Source organism: Parasteatoda tepidariorum, chromosome 10, assembly GCF_982258835.1.
Source record: "Parasteatoda tepidariorum strain Cologne lab strain chromosome 10, Ptep-v5.0, whole genome shotgun sequence".
Taxonomy (NCBI): domain Eukaryota; kingdom Metazoa; phylum Arthropoda; class Arachnida; order Araneae; family Theridiidae; genus Parasteatoda; species Parasteatoda tepidariorum.
In genome coordinates, this window is record NC_141764.1 from 75,220,445 (window position 1) to 75,240,716 (window position 20,272).

The following is a 20,272-nucleotide window of genomic DNA, read 5'->3' on the forward strand; positions in this document are numbered from 1 at the left end:
GACACTCTGCATCTTATCAATAAGTTACAAGATCTTATTTATCAAAAACCTCATACATTTAATCTATGTATTAAGAAAGCTCATATATCTTGACTACTGAGAAAGTTCATGCTTTTATCTATCAAGAAAGCTCAAATATCTTTGAAAATATGCTAAAAGAGAGTATATAAATTATAACACTAGAGTATGTAAATTAAATTGAATTAAGATAAATACGCTTAAGATATCGTTATATACGGCTAAGATACGATTAAGATATCTGGATATCTTAAGCAGAATTTTCCACAATATGAAAAATTACATAACGCATCTTCTTCGAAACCAAATAAATAAACTGTACAAATAAAATTTGTTAGTAGCTCATATAATGATTACGAAATTTTTTTTTTATTTAAGTTGAATGTCAACGAACTTTCTATACAATTTTTTTTAACAAAATTAAAATTGAAACAAAATATAGTAAGGTTAAAAAAATATTTCATTGATGAAATATTTTTTTTTCAATTGAGATAAATTTGGGTCTTGCAATTTCCGAACTTTCTGTGACGCCACGGATTTTGAATGCTTGTTAAAAATAAATCTAAATACTAACAGCAGCATATATGAAGTATCATTAGCCAATTTGATAAATTATTATAATTTTGGAACAAATATAACTCTCACTCTTTATGAATCTGGCAATAAGAAATTGAAGGTTTTTTTTTTTAGCTTTTTGTTAGCAGCATTTAATTTATTTGAATACTGGGTTTAAATAAATATTATGTTAAAATTACATGTGGCTTAATTTTCTAATATACTACATTTAGTTGTAAAAATGACACTGATGACAGCTGTTCAGAATATTAACTATTAGCTTCCCCGAAAATTAAGATTTAAAAAAATAATTCTAGTGAACTCAAAAATATTGTAAACTTTTTTCACTTTTGAAAAATTTGAATACATGGTTTTTCTTAAATATCTCAACTAAGCATTTTAATTTTGATAACATATTTTGAGTTAGTTCTGCTATTGAGATTTAAAAAAATTCGATTGCATTTGATTTAAGTCAATCAGAAACAATTCATATAAATGGGCAGAAATCGTTATTGTTGTTTGTAATGCCACTTGCCATAGCAGCAAGCTTGTTTGGGGAAACTAAAGGAATTTAATAGCAGAGGAGTACGTATCTTGTTCTTCAGTGGCGCCATATATGGCCAAAAATACGTCTTCCGCCACACACACTCATTACAGCCCGTTTCGACCCATTCATACATTCATTCATCCACAGATCGTAATTTTGACCTGAACCAGTAAACGATCAATTTCCAATTCAGTATTACCAGATGTTTGATTTGTTATGGGAACTTGGAAGACTTTTTGATTCGACAAATGTCCCATACACCATTTACTACACGCGAAATCTTCGGCTGGCGGGATCGCACTCACGACCTCTTGGACATGGGCCCAACGCCCTACCAAACAGGCTATCCCTGCTTTCTGAAATCGTTTGTATAGTTATTGAGGTTCCGTTATTGAGATTTTCGTTTTAGACAAAATGCGATAAACCAGAATAAAAAATTCACTTATATTTTGAATTTTAATAACAAGGAAGGATTTAAACTTAAATTTGGCAAACCTGTTTAGAAATATGTACTTGTATAGAACAAACTTTTACTTTATTTTTTTCAAAAAAGTTGAAACGAATGTAATTTACACAAACACACCAGTTTCTTCTAACATTATAATTAATGAAATACATCAATAGTTAATTCTCGATTACGGATTTTATAATAGTTAAGAACATAAAACTGAAGAATGCAAATAAAATGTTTGGCCACTCTTCTGATACTTGAAGTTATTACTCGTTGCAAAAAGTTGCTAGAATTGCAGAAATTTAAAAAATTTTCATCATAAAATAAACTTATAATATATTAAAAGCATAGCTTATCCTTATTTCAATATTTTAGTGTGCAACTAAGTTATATGCATTAATGCTGCAAAATGTTAAAAGTTAACTCTGTATCAACAAAAAGTACAGCTTGTCACTGTGAAGTTATTTTTTCTTCATGCAACATAATCACATGTAAATATTTTATGAAGTTAAGATTACTAACACGAATTTCATGCAAAATCTCATTTAAGTTAAATAAAAAAAACTTGAATTATTTTAGCTGCTGTCTGTGCATAGCGTAATAAATAAAACTTAATAAACTCTGAATCTATTTAAACATTCATAAAACAGTCAAAGACATTGAAGCATAAAACTATAGGTATGAAATTCAGCTAATTTAAAAACATTTTATGTTATCTTACAAATATTCTTGCATTCGACGTTGTTCAAAACCATGAAGAGAAAGAAAAAAAATATAGATAGTTTATATTAAACTGTAAAAATATCCAATTTTATTAGAAAATGTAAAAAATTCATCGCAAATGATTTCGCAAAAGTAAGTTTAAAAATATATCGTATATACATCAAATAATGCAATACATTTATTTGATATAGTTTGCAATATTTTATAACTTGAAAAAAAATCTGACACTTCAGAATACTTCAAGTATTCTCTTCAGAATTAACAAAGCAATGAATTAAAAATTCCCGTTTTATCAGAAATAATTTTTTTAAAGAAAATGTAATTTCTCTGAAAATACACTTGAACATAAATCTGAACAGTTCTTTTAATTTCTGCTTTTATCAATATAAAGCCTATTTCGCTCCTTCTAAATAAAAAAAATTAGGTTTTTATGCTCCACACATTGTTAAATAGACTAAAAATCAAACGATTGCTTAATTTTGGTAAAATTTAAAATACAAACTAAATATAATTTGCATACAACAAGTAGCTATAAATAAATCAATATATTGATCATAAATAAATAAAACAAGCATAAAATCACATGTTAGAATCATATCTTTCAAGAGAATTTTTATTCTTTAACGAACATTAAAAAAAAAGAACTACAACTTTAACTTAAGCGAACAAATGTTTAACTAAATCCTTTCAACCTACTTCAAGAATTCTTTCAAAAGCCCGAATTTTCTTTCTGACACAGTAAGAAGTACGCATCTTTTAATTTAAGCCATCAAGTTATGATGTATTAATGCTTCACCAAGCACTTAGGTATGTTTTCAGAAAAGGTTATGTCAAAAATATATTTCGAGCACTTGAAGAACAAAGTGGTCGAGAAGTCGTGGAAAGAAAAGGTTTTTCAGTAGCGGCTTCTTAAAAAGCAAACGATTCTATTGGAATACGCAAAAGCAAATCTCTTTTATAAAAGTCGGCAAAGTTGAAGATGTTAAGTTTCTTTCAAACTTTTGTGTTTCTGTTTCAGAAGAGTACGACAGAGAGGACATAAAAGCAAAATATTAAATAATTGATCTCTCTCCATTGAATAAGATTAAAATATTATCGTAAGATTTCAATAAATGAATTTTCTGAATACATTTTTTAGGTTTTTGTATTTTTCTGAAGTGAATATCTAGCTTCGGGAAAAATTTTGTTTTTGATTTGAAGTTTGAATAATTTTCATAATTGAAGTTTTACCGTTTATGGAACATCCGTCGATATATGTTTATTTAAGATTCAAATTGTTTGAAACTGTATCAAAAGATTGAATTTACTTTTTATAAAAATGTTATGCATGCATAAAGTGTATTATTTTTTTACTCTTTGGTACAGAAATAAATATATGTTTTTCTTTTGAGAATCATTAAATGTGGCATAACATTGATACGCATTCTCGTGTTTTTATTAAACTGCTGTATAAAAGTTTGAAAAGATTTTGGATAGTAAAATTTAAATTAATAACAAACAGTTGAAATAGTTCAACTGTTTTTTAGATCTGCTCTTAGACAAGAATATATGTTTAAAACAGAATTTTTAAATTAATTGTTCATAATATTAGTTTCCTGAACAAATAATACCAGATAAAAGATTCTTTCATTAGTGCTGAAATCTCATTCACAAAGGATACAGAAAATTAATTATAAATTGTTTTAATTGATAATTAATTATTCCTTATTAATTAGTATATCTTTAATAATATCTATGATCAATGAAAAATTCAGAAGTGATCAGAATGAAAAAATTGGATCATAAAATCAAATTTTATCAAAAGGGATGCCTAAATATCAGGCAACATTTCGGAAACCGTTGTATTTTCATTTGATTGGCATAGAAATTTTGACTAATTAATTATTTATTTAACTTCATAAAAAATATTAGTCTACCAAGCTTATTTCCATAAAGATCAAATGAAAGCCCGCAAAAAAACTAGTTTTTTTTTTTTGCTTTTACTGTTAACCTTGCCTTTTTTCATTCATTTGTCTAGGCAGCATGCGTTTGTGTTGGAAACTTAATGATTAGACCAATCTTCACTTTTAAAGTATTAAATAAAGAATAAAAAAACCTGCGCAAATAAACCTTGTTTCAGTGATGTTCATAAATCTAAAATAAACCTTGAGAAGGTGAATTTGTCCTTGGTGTGAGAACGCTTTCTGTTCTTTATCTTTGCAAATGATGATTCATCCGCAATTTTAGAAGGTTTTCTTAGCCTTTTTTTTGCAAGGGCAGATACAATCTTGATATACAAGGGTTTTTTATGCAAGCTTAATGCGAATCTCATAGAGCGTAACCTAGTCTTGTTAAATTTAACATTGTTTGAAATTTGGTTCATTTGCTCATCATTTATTAATCTTATTGGGTTATTTAATAAAGGTTGTTGCTGACATTAAAATCAACCTTACATTACTATCTAGGATGTATTAACATGTATTGATGATCGTTCGCGGTACATAAGCTGTATACAGTAAAAATGATCACTAATAACCTTTGGTCTAATGATGGATTTTATTACATCGAGATATAATCTCTTAAGGGTCTAAAAGGCACGCTTTAAAATACGCTTTTTAATAAGTCCTTAATAAAAAAAGTCCTTAAAAATATGCTTTTTAATAATCCTTACTAACAGTATTATGAAAATGTGAATCACTGAATAAATATATCATTTTTCAAGAAATTCGAGGTAAAAAAACTGCATTCTGGAAAAAATTCTGAATGTCTGTCGAATCTCTCGAATCAAATTTGCGAACAGAAAACCTTTTGTACTCATTTACTAAATTCGTTTCGAATTTTGAGCAAAAAACAAGAAGTTTATAAACAATAATGTTTCAATTAATTATTTGATTTATCATTGATGGTAAAAAAGATTAAGTTTAAAAATGTAAAATTTTTAAATTCCTTGACACTACGTAATTTAAGTTGACGAAACGATTTTGAAAAGTGATTAAAATTGGTTTTGTTCTCAAAAGAAAAGGTCTTGAGAAAAAATCCCATAAAAAGCGTTCTGTAAAACTAGACTTTAATTTTTACTTTTAAAATCCTTGTAAAGAATGAATTCTAATAATATGGATATTAAGCGTTGTAAATTCAAGAATTTAAGTGTGGAAAAATCAATGGCGATCAGTAAGGGATTGAAATAATAAAAAAAAATTTATATTTCAGGTGAAACCGTATAAGGTGTTTAGTTTCTGTTGATTAATGCTCTGATCAATCTCGATAATGTTTCGTCGGGTACAGTTTTCCTCACTGAAGTATTTAATTGTAATAACTAATGTGCATAGTTTTTCCTTCCTATATCAAAAGTTCTATTTTTTTAATTACTGTACAGAAAGAAAGATCAAACTAAAATTTCTTTTGATAGAAAGTTCAAAAAATAAACTTTTAAAAAATTAATTATTTTTTATCACCCATTAATTTATTGTTTTTGATTAGCCAATAAAAATTAAAGAAACTCAACAACAGCAGAATAAATCTGTGGATTGTGCGGAATTGGGTGAATATTTAAATAAAGTTTTTCTTTTATCCATAAAATATTTTTGAAAACATATATACAATATTTATTTATAAAAAAGCATTAAATAACTTTATGTACACAAAAAAAAAATATTCTTCAAATTATAGATAAAATAAAGAAATTCAATATTAAAATAACTTCAATAAAGCAGCTCGCTGCATTGATCTGAAATTTACAAACATAAGAAATTTCAAAATGCATATCTAATCAGTATCGATACGTTTTTTTTTAGAATTTAAATGTTTAATATAATGGGACCTTTAAAAACATAAATTCAAATTTTAAGTAAATTTTGGAGAAAAAAAACACAAAAGTTCTTTTAAAAATAAATTAAAATTAAAACAAATTTAAGTTTAGGTCAAATAAAAATTTCTGATTAAAAATAAAAAGCGCCTATGTTTAGCATTATAAAATGCGATTAATTATAAACAAATTCAAGTCAATTCAGTTATTTGAAATAAATTAAAACTTGGATTTACAAAATTGCAATTCTGTAGTAAATAATATTTAAAATTTTAAAAAAGATAGTTAACTTTTTTTAATGCAAAATAAAAAAAAACATTATGCTTTTAATTATAAAAACTATGTACTATTGTGGAAATTCATTAAAGAATTTTTCGGTGTATTATATCTACATTTATATTTTTTATTTTCATTTTATTCTAAATTGAACATTAAATATATATTTTATTAAGAATAAAATAAATAGCAAAATAGTCGTGTGATTACCTAAATAATATGTATAGTACAAATAAACACCTTAACAGGAAATAGAGGCTTAGAAATTTAATTACAAAACATGTATTTGACATTTTAATTAAAGATTGCCCCCGTTTGATACCTTAACCTTTTGAAGTTAAGCTGTGAAAGTAGGAAGACACTTAAGTAATTGGTTGACACTAATTTTGCTATTCTAATGAAATGAATGCGTAGTTTACAGTGGAAGTCAAAATATTATTATAATATTTATAAATAATGTGGTCAAACTCTATGGTTAGCATTCAGAAAAACAAATATTGGTAATTTAAAATAAAGTATAAAAACAACATAGAACAAGTTGAGATATTGATTATATAATAAGCAATTGATTTTTGTACAGCCTTCGTTATTATAAACTTGAAGAGTGTGGAGCAAGATAGTAATGGTTTATATTTTTTTCAACTCAAACTATTCCTTAGTGTTGTTTTCAAATAGTTACCAATAAGTTTGAAACTACTTAAGCGCACAATGCTCAGAAATATACATTTTCCCCAAAGAAATCGTGATGTTTTTTCTGCTAAAGACTCTGATGTGGTTTATTATTATACTGCTCCATAAACCTTTCTAGAGTATACATCAATTGTGAAACTTAAACTGATAGAAGGAGTACAATACATTGATAATAATTTGAAAACAAAACTTTTCGAAAGTGTTATTAAATAGTAATGTAATCGTAATATGTCTCTAATTTGTAGAGAAAGATTCAAAGACCTTTATATATTAAATATATACTAGAAAGTATCTAATACTCTAAACTGCAGAAACTGAAATGCAAATTTATTTTTACTTTACTGTACATTGACGAAAAAAAACTGTGCACGATGAATTTTATTTTTTATATTTTCATAATTCCTGATATATTTTTTAAAATTAATTTTGCTTTGATTGTTTGACTAAGTCTTAATTTCAAACAGATTCAGAACTTTACAGATTGTTTTTGAATTCATTTAACAAACTTTTAGAAATGTGAAGGAAAATAAAGACATTTAAAAACAATTTTACACATACTCACCCTTTTATTTACGACACTATACTTCATATTATTCCCATTCTTCAACTTTTTATTTTAGTTTTATTTATTTATTGTTACTCATACGTATTCAAGCTTTTGTGTTAATTGCTAAGGGTGGCTTATAAGCCTTCGTCAAGTTGATTTATTTATTTTATTTTATTGAAATTACATACATTTGCTGACTTGTGTGCTCAATATAGGCTTATAAGTCATTGTCAAGTAGAAAATACAGATAGAACAATTCAGAGAAAGACATCACAAAGAATACATCCAGGGTTACGGCGGGATTCGAACCCGCTACCTCCACGCTTAACAGAGCGTTTGGACCGGCGATACCGCTCGGCCAGGGAGGCCCCATGTCCAGTTGAAGAAGGATAACAAAAGTTACCCCACAGAGAATGAGGCGGTCCAATGAAACCCTTTCCGACTTGTAGTCACTAGCTATATTCGACAGAGGATTATTACATATTTTCTTGTTTTGTAGGCTGACAACAGCTCATTTTTGACATATCGTCATGGGTATTTGTGAGACTAACGTCACAGGTTCGAGCCCAGAATTTAGTGCAGAACTTCAGTGCTTTCAAGCACATACACTATTAATGTTTATTTGAATTTGTTTCCAATGCCCACCCGATTGACATTCGTCATTCATGTGCTAAATGGACAGATCTGTGTGCCATTCGTCATTCATGTGCTAAATGGGCAGATCTGTGTGCCACGCTTTCAGAGGCACCATAATAGGTGGGCCAACGCTGCTCCAACAGTAAAGTTGTGCAGAAAGAAAAAGAACATCTATGCCTCGTCCGGGATTTGAACCCAGGACCTTCTGATCTGAGGTAAGCTCCCCGATCACTACGTAGTCCGTTCGGCTGTTTATTTGAAGTAGATATCCTTATACCGGGATAGTTCAGAAACTAAGGTTCTGATAACATCAGAGAATACTTGACAAATAGCTTGTTTTTTAAAGCGTTATTCGTGTCGTTGTTATTTATGAACCTGCCGAAAGTTATAGCAGATCTTGATTTAAGATTGTAATCCATAAGATTGACGTATGAGACTAATGAAGCATTGTAAAATATATTTATGTGATTACTATCAATTAATTGTGTAGATATTCTGTAACTGGGGAGTGTATAACCCGACCAAAAATCGAAATTCCGCACATCTGCGCCATTTTATCGCTCGATATATTTCTAAAATTGTGCTATTAGCTTGTAAGCTTTAAAAATCCTCATCGACTTGAGAACACGAACATCATTTCCTTTATGGTCCGAAACTGTTAAACTGTACAATAGTGCAACGAGCTCTTCGCTTCAGCTTATAGATCAGTATTTCCATTAACGAGACTTATGGTTGAGGCTAGCACTAAAAAATCAGAAATGGTTTGTGGTTTGAAAAAACTTGTGGAGTTGTATTTAGCATTTGAAATATCAGTCTTTAGGCCTGTACATTTGAACTGAAACTCATTTATAAGCCCGTGTTGAGTTGAGGTAAATAAAAACAACAACATAGTACGAGTTTTAAAAAAGACTCTAGGGTTGCGGCCGGAAACGAATATACTATTTCCTAATTTTCTGGGTATTAGGTAAAGATTAATGTATGACAATTACAAGGCCCACCCATCTAGACTTCTCTCATTTTTTTCATTCACTTATTCACATACATAATCAGTTTTATTAACTGCGACGGGATACGGATCCTCCTCCAACATGCAGAATTACAAGACCCTTTTTTGTTCTTTATTCATTAAATAGTTGACTTTAGTTTGTTTCATTTATGTAAGAATTTATTGCAAATTCTTACAAAATTGTTGATAGAAAAAAGCGCAAACAAACAAATTCAGAAAGGCGTAAAAAGACAAAATATACCCAGATTTGTGGCTGAACTTGAATCTGCTATCCCTCTACATTAACGTTCCCGGTAGAACATTTAGTGGAAAACAAGCATCCACAGCCCACTGTTTCTAATAATTTTTTTTAAGCCGTGGTTGCTCAGGGGATCGAGCAAATACATCCCAATAAAAAGACCCAGAATCTTAGCGGTGGCTAGGATTCAGGGCTGACGTAAAATATCCTCAGTGGTAAGCGGATCATGGGTAAGAATCCTCTTGTTGTCGGGCTACCTGTCGGAGTTTTTCGTGGTTTGCCTCTCCATGAAACACAAATGTGAGTTTGTTCCATCAAAAAGTCTTTTACGAAGGCTAATTTTTCCATAATGCTTGATCTCGAATTCCCTTGTCTTCTGAGGTGTTCAAAATTACAAGGCTTGATAGTCATAAACTCAGAATTAGGCCGGCTGATTAAATAATAATTCTGGTTATAAAATAATTCGTTTTCACAAATCAGCACTTACAGGTTATTGGTACCTGTCGTAACCGATTGCTTTTTCGTTTCTTTAATCCTGCAAGTTTGGATAAGTCATCAGCCTAAATATAGACGTAAAAATTTCAGAGATACTAAAAATATGTGGCATATCAGAGTTCACAGGCTTTAAATAGAGCGAGAAGATGCAGAATCAACAAAATGTTAAAGCGTACTAGGAGATTTGTTCAAAAGTGTTATTATCAAGAAGTTTTTTTAGAAGAATTAAGACTGGTTGTCAACACCTTCAACGTGCCCTATTGTCATTATGATAAGATTGAACTCGAGATCTAAATAAATAATTTTAAAAAAATATTTCAAACTTACCCGGACATTCATAATCCTGCAATTTGGCGACTGTTTTTGAAAATTCAAGGAAAATTTTGCAATCAACTGTTCTTTTTCGGAAACCTTGACCACAGGATACACTGCAGGGACCCCATTCGCCGACAACATAACTATTAAAACAAAAGTATTATGCATAAATTATTTGACAACCATATTACCATCAACAGTTTGTTTCTTTTGCATTGACATCATAACAAATGTAAAAATTTCAAAATCTTGGAAAATTAAAATTTTGTTCAACATCGATTTCCATTGCCCTTGCAGATAAAAGTTAATTTTTTATATTTTTAACCGAGGGCGTGAACAATAAACGTGAGTTCTAACAATTTCTTAAATAAGAAAGCAAAATATTTGTATTACATTGGAATAAAATAATGTGAATTTTTTGTCTTTTGCTGAGTGCTTAAACGTTATTATAGTGGGAGTACAAATTAGTTCGGTCCGTTTTCAAAAGATGGCTCTGGCTGCTATAAATGCTTCATAGTGACAGCTGGTTTCGGTGGTTTCAGAGAGGTTAGACATCTGTCAATAATATTTAGTTTATATCGCTTTGAGTTTCACACAGAAGCCTTGTTTTTTTACTTCGTTGAATATATCAAATTTTGTGGTAACTAAGCAGCATTTGTGGGAGGTTTTATGTTTCTGCTTTAATTGCAAGAAAAGTGCAGCTGAAGCGCATCAAATGCTTGTAGAAGTTTATGGTGACAATGCTCCAACTGATAAATCATGTAGGGAATGGTTTCGACGTGTCAAGAATGGTGAATGGTGAAAGAAGAATGTTGAATGGTGTTGTATACTATGAGCTGCTACAACGTGGCGATTTCATTACGGGCGATCGGCATAGGCTACAATTGATTCGTTTGAGCCGTGCATTACGGGAAAAACGGACGGAATATGAGCAAAGACATGACAAAGTTATTCTTCTGCATGATAACGGCCGGCCTCATGTCGCAAAAGTCGTAAAAAGTTTTTGGAAAAGCTTAAATGGGATATTTCATCGAACCCGCCGTATTTACCAGACATTGCTCCTTCTGATTATTGGTCGTTCCAACAGATGCAGCACGATTTGGCAGGTTACCGGTTCACTCCTTTTGCAGAAATCGAAAATTGGCCCCTAACTTGGATTGCCTCAAAAGACGAGACATTTTCTCGAGATGGAGTTCGAAAATCGCCTGAGAGGTGGGAAAAAGCAGTAGCCAACGATGGACAATACTTTGATTAATCTGTTCATCCATTTTGTTTAAAAATAAATGCATTTTTGACCACAAAAAAAACGGACCGAACTAATTTGTACTCCCAACAATGGGAAACTGGAGACAGAGTATTCTTACATTATTAAGATATAACACAGAAAATACTTTTTAAGATTTTACTGAACCTAAATAGTTAACATCATGAACGCAAAAATTGCAAACTTAGTGCGAAATAAAAACTGCCTACCTTGGTTCTGTTGAAACGTCGGATGCTTTTTTGGAGTAAGATGAGGACCAATAAGGTGGTCTTGGTGGAGAATCTTCTTGTGATCCTTTAAAGATGTCTGTAAGTAAGAAAAAAAATTTTAAATTAAAATTTATTTGAGTAAACACGGAAATCAAAAACCATGCTTAACTCTGTCATTTGACATTTCATCACTTAATGTGTGCGATTGAAATTTTACGTCTTTTTTTAAGGTTTTACAAATAAGTCGTAGATTTATAATTTTTCTCAGGAACTATTCGACCAATTTCGCTCAAATTTTGTATTTTGTCGTGTAAAATTGCATACTTTAAAATGATATCAATTATATCTTACTTATCAAACTTTTTTTTTTACTATTATTAAATAAAATAATAAATATTTAATAAAGTTCTTTATTGCGTGGAATTATCGTTGGATAAACGAATTTTATAATTGTGTGCAAAAAATTTTCAATTCTCTTAAAAAAATCTCGAGATATGGCGAAATACGCAAAAAAGTTAACATTAAGGGGTCTAAACTTTGAACTGCTCTCCTGATGAAACTATGGAGATCATATTTTCCAGATTGCGACTATCCCTTACATTTTAAGGGTCAGAAATTCGATTCCATCGAAAAATTCTGATTGTTTATTCAGATAAAGTACGTTTTTGTGTCTGATTTCGTAACTTAAAATATCGTCTGCACAAATTATCATATTTGAGGTCACCCCCTCAAACCATGAAGATTGAGTCCTAGATCGTGAAGATCCGATTATTAGATCAAAAGCTATTCAGGATAGTTTTTTTTTTTTTGACGCACTGTACATTATTTTTCAAAGTACTGTTAATTCATAAATCATTAAATATTTTATTAATTGAGTTGAATCAGGATGAAATCGGACCATTAGTTCCTTATTTTATTTAATCATTATATCATGATTATCTAACCGTATCACTGACTCGAATTACTGATAAAACCATGACTCAAATTTCATTTAAAACAACAGATTACAACCAACTGGTACGACTCAACTGATTAAAATAACAATATTGAATAACTATAACCTTGTTTAAAATTAATTATTAAGCTTATTTTCATCAGATCACTAAAATCAGCCCGATGAATTAAAATCCGAAAGTATATCTTTACCAACAAAGTTGATTTTATTCAAATAACTGATTTAAATAAATCGGTTAGAATCAATCGTAGTTTTAATCACTAATTAATACAATAGTAAACCAACTCCCGTCAGCTAATTTAATTCGAATCAACGTGCTTTCTGATTCTAATTGTCTAATTTGAATTCATATTACAAAACAAATTACTCTCTGACTTTAACAGTTTGTTTATTTCTACTGTAATGCATAAATGATACCGAAAAATTAAAAGAATTAATTTATTTGAACAAACTTTTCCATTTAGCAACAACGGATAAGTTGATTTGAAAAGAAAAAAGAAATTTTCTATTTTAAACCAAACTATTAGCCTATCTGAATAACTTCCTATTTTTGTATACTTTATTCTATATATATATTTTTACTCAAATCAATAACTGATTTAAGGATTTCAAATTCAATTATAATTTATATACTTCAAACGATTACGAATGTGAACATTAGAACAATTTTTTTCACTTCGTATAAAACGATACACTGGTATGGAAAATTATCCATTTTGAATTTAGCTATTAGTGGATTCAAATAAATTTATCCATTATGCATACTTTAATGGCACAAAACTTCATTTTGTAATTAGAGCAAACAAAATTTACATAAAAAAACTCTAAATAGGTCGAATTCGACTCTATTAGGTTTTTTTCTCTTTTATTAGCTTTGAAAGCGACTAAAAATCAATTGATTTCAGACTTCTTCTCTGTCTGTGCGCGTTGACATTTTTATATGACAATGATCGATTGCTTTGAATGAAGTAGAATAAGTTTCAGAGATTTAAAAATAAAAACTTTTTTAAACTTTTCTTTAACGTGATTTTTTAAACACCAGTCAAACTTTGTAAATTGTTGATTTCAATCATTCTGACAAAATATCTTAAATGTTTAAAAATGATACTAGGTTTAGTGTTTTAATTTGTATTTAGTTTTGTTGATTGAATTTTTTAATGCAAATAACTTAAACAGTGTTTGAAAAACCTATTTTAATTACATGATCTTAAAATAAATAAACCGTAATAAGGAAACATTAACTCGAATTAAATTTTGGGGGAGTTATAACTTGAATATGTGTTATCATGAATAGTTTTGCTTATAAATTTTTGCTTATAATTTTTTGCTTATACTTTTTTTTAATTACATAATTTTAAAATATTACATTACACACATAATGATACATTCATATTCCTGAAGCCATAATACTGAATTGTGCCAAAAACACCATAATTTTGTTAATCGGATTTTCACACACTCAGAGTTCAAAGGCTTACATGTTGATAACATATTTAATAGCACAATTAACATGTTCGAAGAAATATTTAATTTGACTTGAATTCGAAATTCGATTTAATTCGACTAAAATTAAAGTATAGTTTGCCAAAAGAACTATTTAAAAAATAAATAAATGAACTTAATTTTTTTAATTGCCATTAAACCGTGATGTTTTTTTTTAAATAAATAAATTTAGAACAGAAAAATGTAAAGTTTAAATGTTTCAAATGCGAATGTACTTATTTCCTTAATGTAGTATCACTAGTGTATCACCACAAGTGATACTTAATTAAGCATCACCACAATTAATAACAGCTTTTTGCGACCACCAGAACTAATAATTCCAAATATAATTGTTATGTTTGCATGAAGGTTCATTTTCCCCACTATAATAATGAAATTATGTGCATTGTTTCACATTATATAAAGAGGAAAATCACAAAACTCTTCAACTGTTGAATTTTTGTTTCAAAGTGTCCATTTTGTACAAAAGAATTATTTTTTGTAGTTTTTAGTCAATGCAAATTTTGCAGTCGCAAAGATATCTTACATTTGGTTTAAGGCGTTTTTTCTTATTATGAACGTTATGAAATAGCTTAAACAGTTACGACGATATCTTGCCTACTTAAGCTGTTGCTTTGGATCTAAAAGGGACAATGGCGATTTTGAAGAGATTAAAATTGCCAATTTTTATGGAATATGAAGAAGAGGATTTGGAAGGGACCATGGTTGTTTTTATTTGTTTACGTTTATATTTGAACTGATTGAAACCATTAAGAAAGTGTAATGGAAGTGGGGATTTATAACTAAATAAAGGACGAAGATTTTGATGACCAAAACAATTGCTAATCATTATCAGAAAGGGTCAAGATGTGTGGTTACTGTGCATCCTTGGCCCTTTCCGTTTGTTGCTGCTTCTACACTAGCTGATTAAAATTTAATAGATAAAACTTTTAGTCTACATTAAACTTCTTCTGAGTTTCATCACTTTTTGGTTTATCAATGGTTTTTTGGCCAAGAGGTAATTAAAAACCTATTTTAATTTCGATTTTTCTGTAATATATGGCCCAGGGACAGCTAAATATTTGATTTATTTATTTATTTTTGCTGTTTGTGGCTTTGCTTTTTCAAGCAGAAGGACAATCAAGAACTAATATTTCCCTATCTGGTGAGGTACCACTTTCTCGTGGTAGATAAGTTCCACAACATGTCACTACTTTTAATGAGCGTTTTATGGAGAGAGTAGCGTCATCTACCAGTCAACTTCTGAACTATCAATTTCATTTTTGAACCATAGTTGAACAGTCGACTCAATTTTGGGTTTACGACTACGAATATTCAACCCCGTAGCCTTGAAATTTTGAACCCATTCCAGAAGACAAGGGAACTTCTGTATCAAGTATTTGTAGAGATTTTGTCTTCGTAGAGGACTTCTTAATGAAACAAACCAGCATTTGTTTTACGTGGAGAGGAAAACCACGAAAACCTCCCACAGTTAGTCTCACGGCAAGGGGATTCTAACCCATGATCTGTTTACCACTAAGGATATTTTGAAGTCAGCACTGTGATCGGTGCGGGATTCGTATCGACCAGCCGTAGCTAGGATTCGAACCCGATTTCACCTCATTGGAAGGCGAACCACGGCTCTACTTTTTTCAATTGCAAAGAAGAAGAAAGAATATTATTTCTTCCTAAATATTTAGATTAAATATCAGGTCATTCTAATCAGTGGCTCTTTTTTTTTCTTTTTCTTTTAACAGCAAATTGAAATTGCATTTGTATTCTTTACCACCCCATATCTCTGTGCAAATATTTAATTAATCAAAACATACAAATAACTCGATTACTGTGCCATATGTCATATAAAATCAAACCCCATTAACTATATTAAATTGTCAATAGCAACACTTCAATTTAGTATGTCTTGATTTTATGTAGTATGTTTTACTGAATATATCTTTAGTATGTCTTAATAATATACTGGCTGATTTTCTTTAATGCAGGTCTTATAGATTTTCTCAGTTTATGCTGCTCCTTTTTTCAGTTCAAAACCAGTTGTGTTTATATAGTTACAATAACTATATTAAAACGTGTAACCGGGTTTTGTTTTTTCTTACCAGAGAATAGATAAGTACCAGGGTCCTCAGATTTGCCACATACAAGCCCACTATCACACTCCTGTTTTGTTTTAGGCATGTGTTCGATATCACAATCTTCGCTGTGCTGACCTTTAGCGTCCTCGCATTTCACCGACCGGATCTTCAGACCCTTTCCACATGTCACAGAACACTGAAATCGAAAATCATGTTCGTTAGTCTTAAAGGTAACAATATATCCATTAGTCTTAAAGGTGACAACGTATTCGTTAGTCTTAAAGTTGACAACGTATTCGTTAGTCTCGCAGGTTATAATGTATTTGTTAAACTTAAAGTGTTCGTTAGTCTTAAAGCGCAAAATGTATTCGTTAATTTTAAAGGTTATTAAGTACCCATTAGTCTTACTGCTTACAATGTAGTCGTTAGATTTAAAGCTTACTAAGTATCCATTAAAGCTTACAATGAATTCGTTAGTTTTAAAGGTTACTAAGTATCCATTAGTCTTAAGACTTGCAGTGTATTCTTTAAATTTAAAGGTTACTAAGTATCCATTAGTCTCAAAGCTTACAATGTATTCGTTAGTTTTAAAGGTTACTAAATATCCATTAGTCTTAAATCTTACAATGAATTCGTTAATTTTAAAGATAAGTTCGTCACTCTATATTCGACTGCATTTACAATCCAAATTATGAAATAAATACGTTTTTACGGCAGTTCTCATACTATTTGTAGTGCCAATATTTTGAGTAACTCACTTTATATTTTTTTAAGGGCGGAAAAGAACGTAAAAAGTAATTAGAGGCCATTAATGCGCATACTTTTCAGACTTTGCTTTTGACGAGAATTCTAAAACTATATTTTAAGAGCGTGATGGAACGTAAATATCAATTGGTGACCCCGATTTGTGTCTTTTTTAAATTAATTTGTGCAAGAATTTCAAAAATCTGTATTTACGGTAGTCGTCGTGAATCACATGATGTTTTAAAATTGCTTTGGTCAGCATTCTGTTCACAAAGATTTCTTTTACCAGAAAGGATTACTTACTCCTGACCAAGGGCCATTTATCCATTGAGGGCACGGTACTAAATTGCAGGGTCGCTCCGTTAAAGGCTTTTGGCGAAGGCACTGATCAGCCGAAACGGGACTGCGCAAACCCTCTGTTCCCATTTGAGCGCAATGGACTTGGCGAGATTGGCGGCCTCCTCCACACGAGGCAGAACACGGACTCCAACTATCTGTGACCCACCTACAAAAAATTTAAAACAAAACTTTAAAAGTGTTAAAAAAATATTCGCTTGCACTTCACGTTTTTAAAATTAGTAATAAAATTTCATCAAATTTCATAAGTATTTATTTATTTATTTTGCCACTCAGAATACAGGGTTATTCATAATTCCCTCCGCCTGTAAACGTCATTTTTCTTTACTACAACTGGCTTCAGTGGTACATGTTACTGCCATCTACCGGCAACTGCTTAAATTGAAACTTGAATACTTTCGGAATAATTTCATATGTTCTTTTTTGCCATATTCGTCTTCGTTTTTTTACTATAACGCTTGGAAACCCCGGAGGGAATAATGAATAACCCTGCATAATAACTGCTTCGTTCCGTAAAATTTGGCAGACGTAAATTCTTTAAATGTTAGCGGTTATGAAAATGTGGTTTTGAAAGTTGTTCAATTGCATCTTTTCATAATTTCAATAATGCTTTTAACATCTAATCTTTGTTCGAAGTAACTTTTAGTAGAATTTATTTAAAGAATAATTTTGACCGAATTAAAAATTATACTACATTATTTTAAACTTTACTGTAATTTATACAATTTGCTTAATCTATGTTTTGTAGTACCACTATCTATACTTTGTAAGTTCTGATTAGCAAATATGATTAACATTCTGATTTAAAATAACAATTATAAGTAAATAAACAGTAAAATAAAAATTACTAAAAATATCGGAATTCAAAACTGGTTTTGTAAATATATCAATAAATACTTAAAAAATAAAAAATATGTAACTAAATATTAATCTATCTACTGGATGAATCATACTTTAATGCCATGGTAACCGACTGCGCAAATTTGTGACGAATTTTAACAACTTTTATACCAAGAACTAAACAAAAACGGGTATTTTCCTAATATGCGATCGTTCTGTGTAGTTACTTTACAAATCAGTAGGTGGCACTACTATGGCAGGGTAAACTGGACAGTGGCACTTAACTTTAAAAAAGCATCAGTGCAGGGCATGTCAGCAGTGGAATTTAACCTTAAAAAACATTAGTGTAGGGCTATGAAAAACGTTAGTGTTTCAGCTATGAAATACTAAATAATCAATCTTCTTTCAGCGGAACTCAGACTTTATAAATAAAGTTAATTAAAGTAAATGTGAACCTTATTACCTATTAAAAAAAGAACTATTTTCAAAATATTAAATTTGAGAAATTAAGATTTTTCATCGCTTTGTCATTAATATTCTTAAATTAGCTCTTATCTCTGACAATTAAATATGCAGTCCTTGTTCCATATCTAGTCTAGTTATGAATTTGCTTTTGATATATAAATATAAATAAGTAAAATAAGCTGAATTATGGTTTACTTCGAGTTGAAAACGGTTATTAGGAAAAGTAATTCTTTAATAAAAAATTATATTTTTTGTTTTAAAATGAGTGATAGAAATTACTAATGCAGTATTTTATAAATGCTTGTTCTTTTCATAATTTGTTCAATATATTGCCATTAAAAATATTATATTTTCTTCTAAAAATACCATTTCTATTTCATTGTTATTTTACTTGAAATTATTTAATAAAAGCAACCGAAAGATTAAATAAATTATAGGTTGAGTCTCAATGTAACCAGAGGTTTTAAAACTCATCACCAGTTATAAAAAGTACTAACTCACGAACCCCTTCTACTCTTCCACGGAATCCTAGAGTTCCGAGGAACACGATTAGGGAACCACTGGTGTAAGGTACGCCGAGCAGGGGCCCATTATCTTAAAAATCAATGTAGGGTATTTCAAGAAATATGTATATCATGCAATGGGACTTCAACTTAAAAAGACATCATAGTTGGGTATGTCTAGAAAATGTATCCCGGGAAGTGGCACTTAACCTTAAAGAAACATCGGTGAAGTGTATGCCGGGCAAATGTATTCTAGACAGTGGTACTAAAAGAACAAACTTAACTCAACTATTAAAAAAATTTCTATTGTACAGATAGATCGCATATTGGGATATGACCTAGCAACTAATATTCGGGTTTTCACAAAATTATTTTATTAGTAAATTAATTAAAATACATAAAACGTTTGTGTTTTTCGCTAAGCGGAAAATGTATAGTTTGTCTAAAGTAAGAACTACCGTTGCTATTTGTCTGGACCCGTGGCGGTGACTATGGAAGCGAGGTATAACTATTTCAAGTAGGGGTGTGGGGTCATTGTTTAGGACAAGTTTTGGCTCGGATCGGAGAGAAAAAAGTAATCTTTTTCTTCGGTCTACCGTGTTAATCCTCGAGGGAAGAGAAGCAACCCTCCCTGAAATGCGCTATTCTTGTTTCCATAGCATCAGGCTGCCTCAGACTTTGTGGCAGGGAGTTATTACCATAGAAAAACTATACACAACATATATTTCTTTAAGTAAGTAAATCAAATTTATAAAATGACATACACTGGCGGGCATTTATGCGGGTTACATTCTTTGATTTCTGGTACTTTCCTTTCACTTCTGTTGCATAACAATTCATCCACTTCTTTTTCGTTAGCCTTGTTCAGACAAATAGGTCTTGACATTTGATAACCTGAAATGAAAATATTATATTTACCAAAAATGTATAATGTTATGAACTCTTAAATCATAGGACTTTAATTGCGTTGAATTGAATGTAGACATTAATACGATATTAATAGCCAAACTAAGAACAAAAATCAAATGTAATATAAAACTCTAAGTGATAACTTTAAACGATTTTAGAGTTTCTTATTACTT

At 30.0% G+C, this 20,272-nt stretch overlaps 1 protein-coding gene across 6 annotated transcripts in view; it reads right to left on the reverse strand.

Moving 5' to 3' along the window:
* The window catches only part of LOC107437684 (protein madd-4), a 295,061-nt gene that overhangs the window by 45,146 nt on the left and 229,643 nt on the right, over positions 1–20,272 (reverse strand). For all 6 annotated transcript variants that reach the window (XR_015429639.1, XR_015429640.1, XM_087153040.1 and 3 more), the window contains exons 6-10: positions 19,955–20,084; positions 17,329–17,530; positions 16,306–16,477; positions 11,755–11,851; positions 10,294–10,424 (exon numbers count right to left, since the gene is read on the reverse strand). Coding sequence is in view for 4 of the 6 variants with exons in the window: in XM_087153040.1 (XP_087009166.1) it covers positions 10,294–10,424; positions 11,755–11,851; positions 16,306–16,477; positions 17,329–17,530; positions 19,955–20,084 (732 nt within the window). In the remaining 2 variants the exon portion in view is untranslated. The remainder of the gene's footprint in view (positions 1–10,293; positions 10,425–11,754; positions 11,852–16,305; positions 16,478–17,328; positions 17,531–19,954; positions 20,085–20,272) is intronic.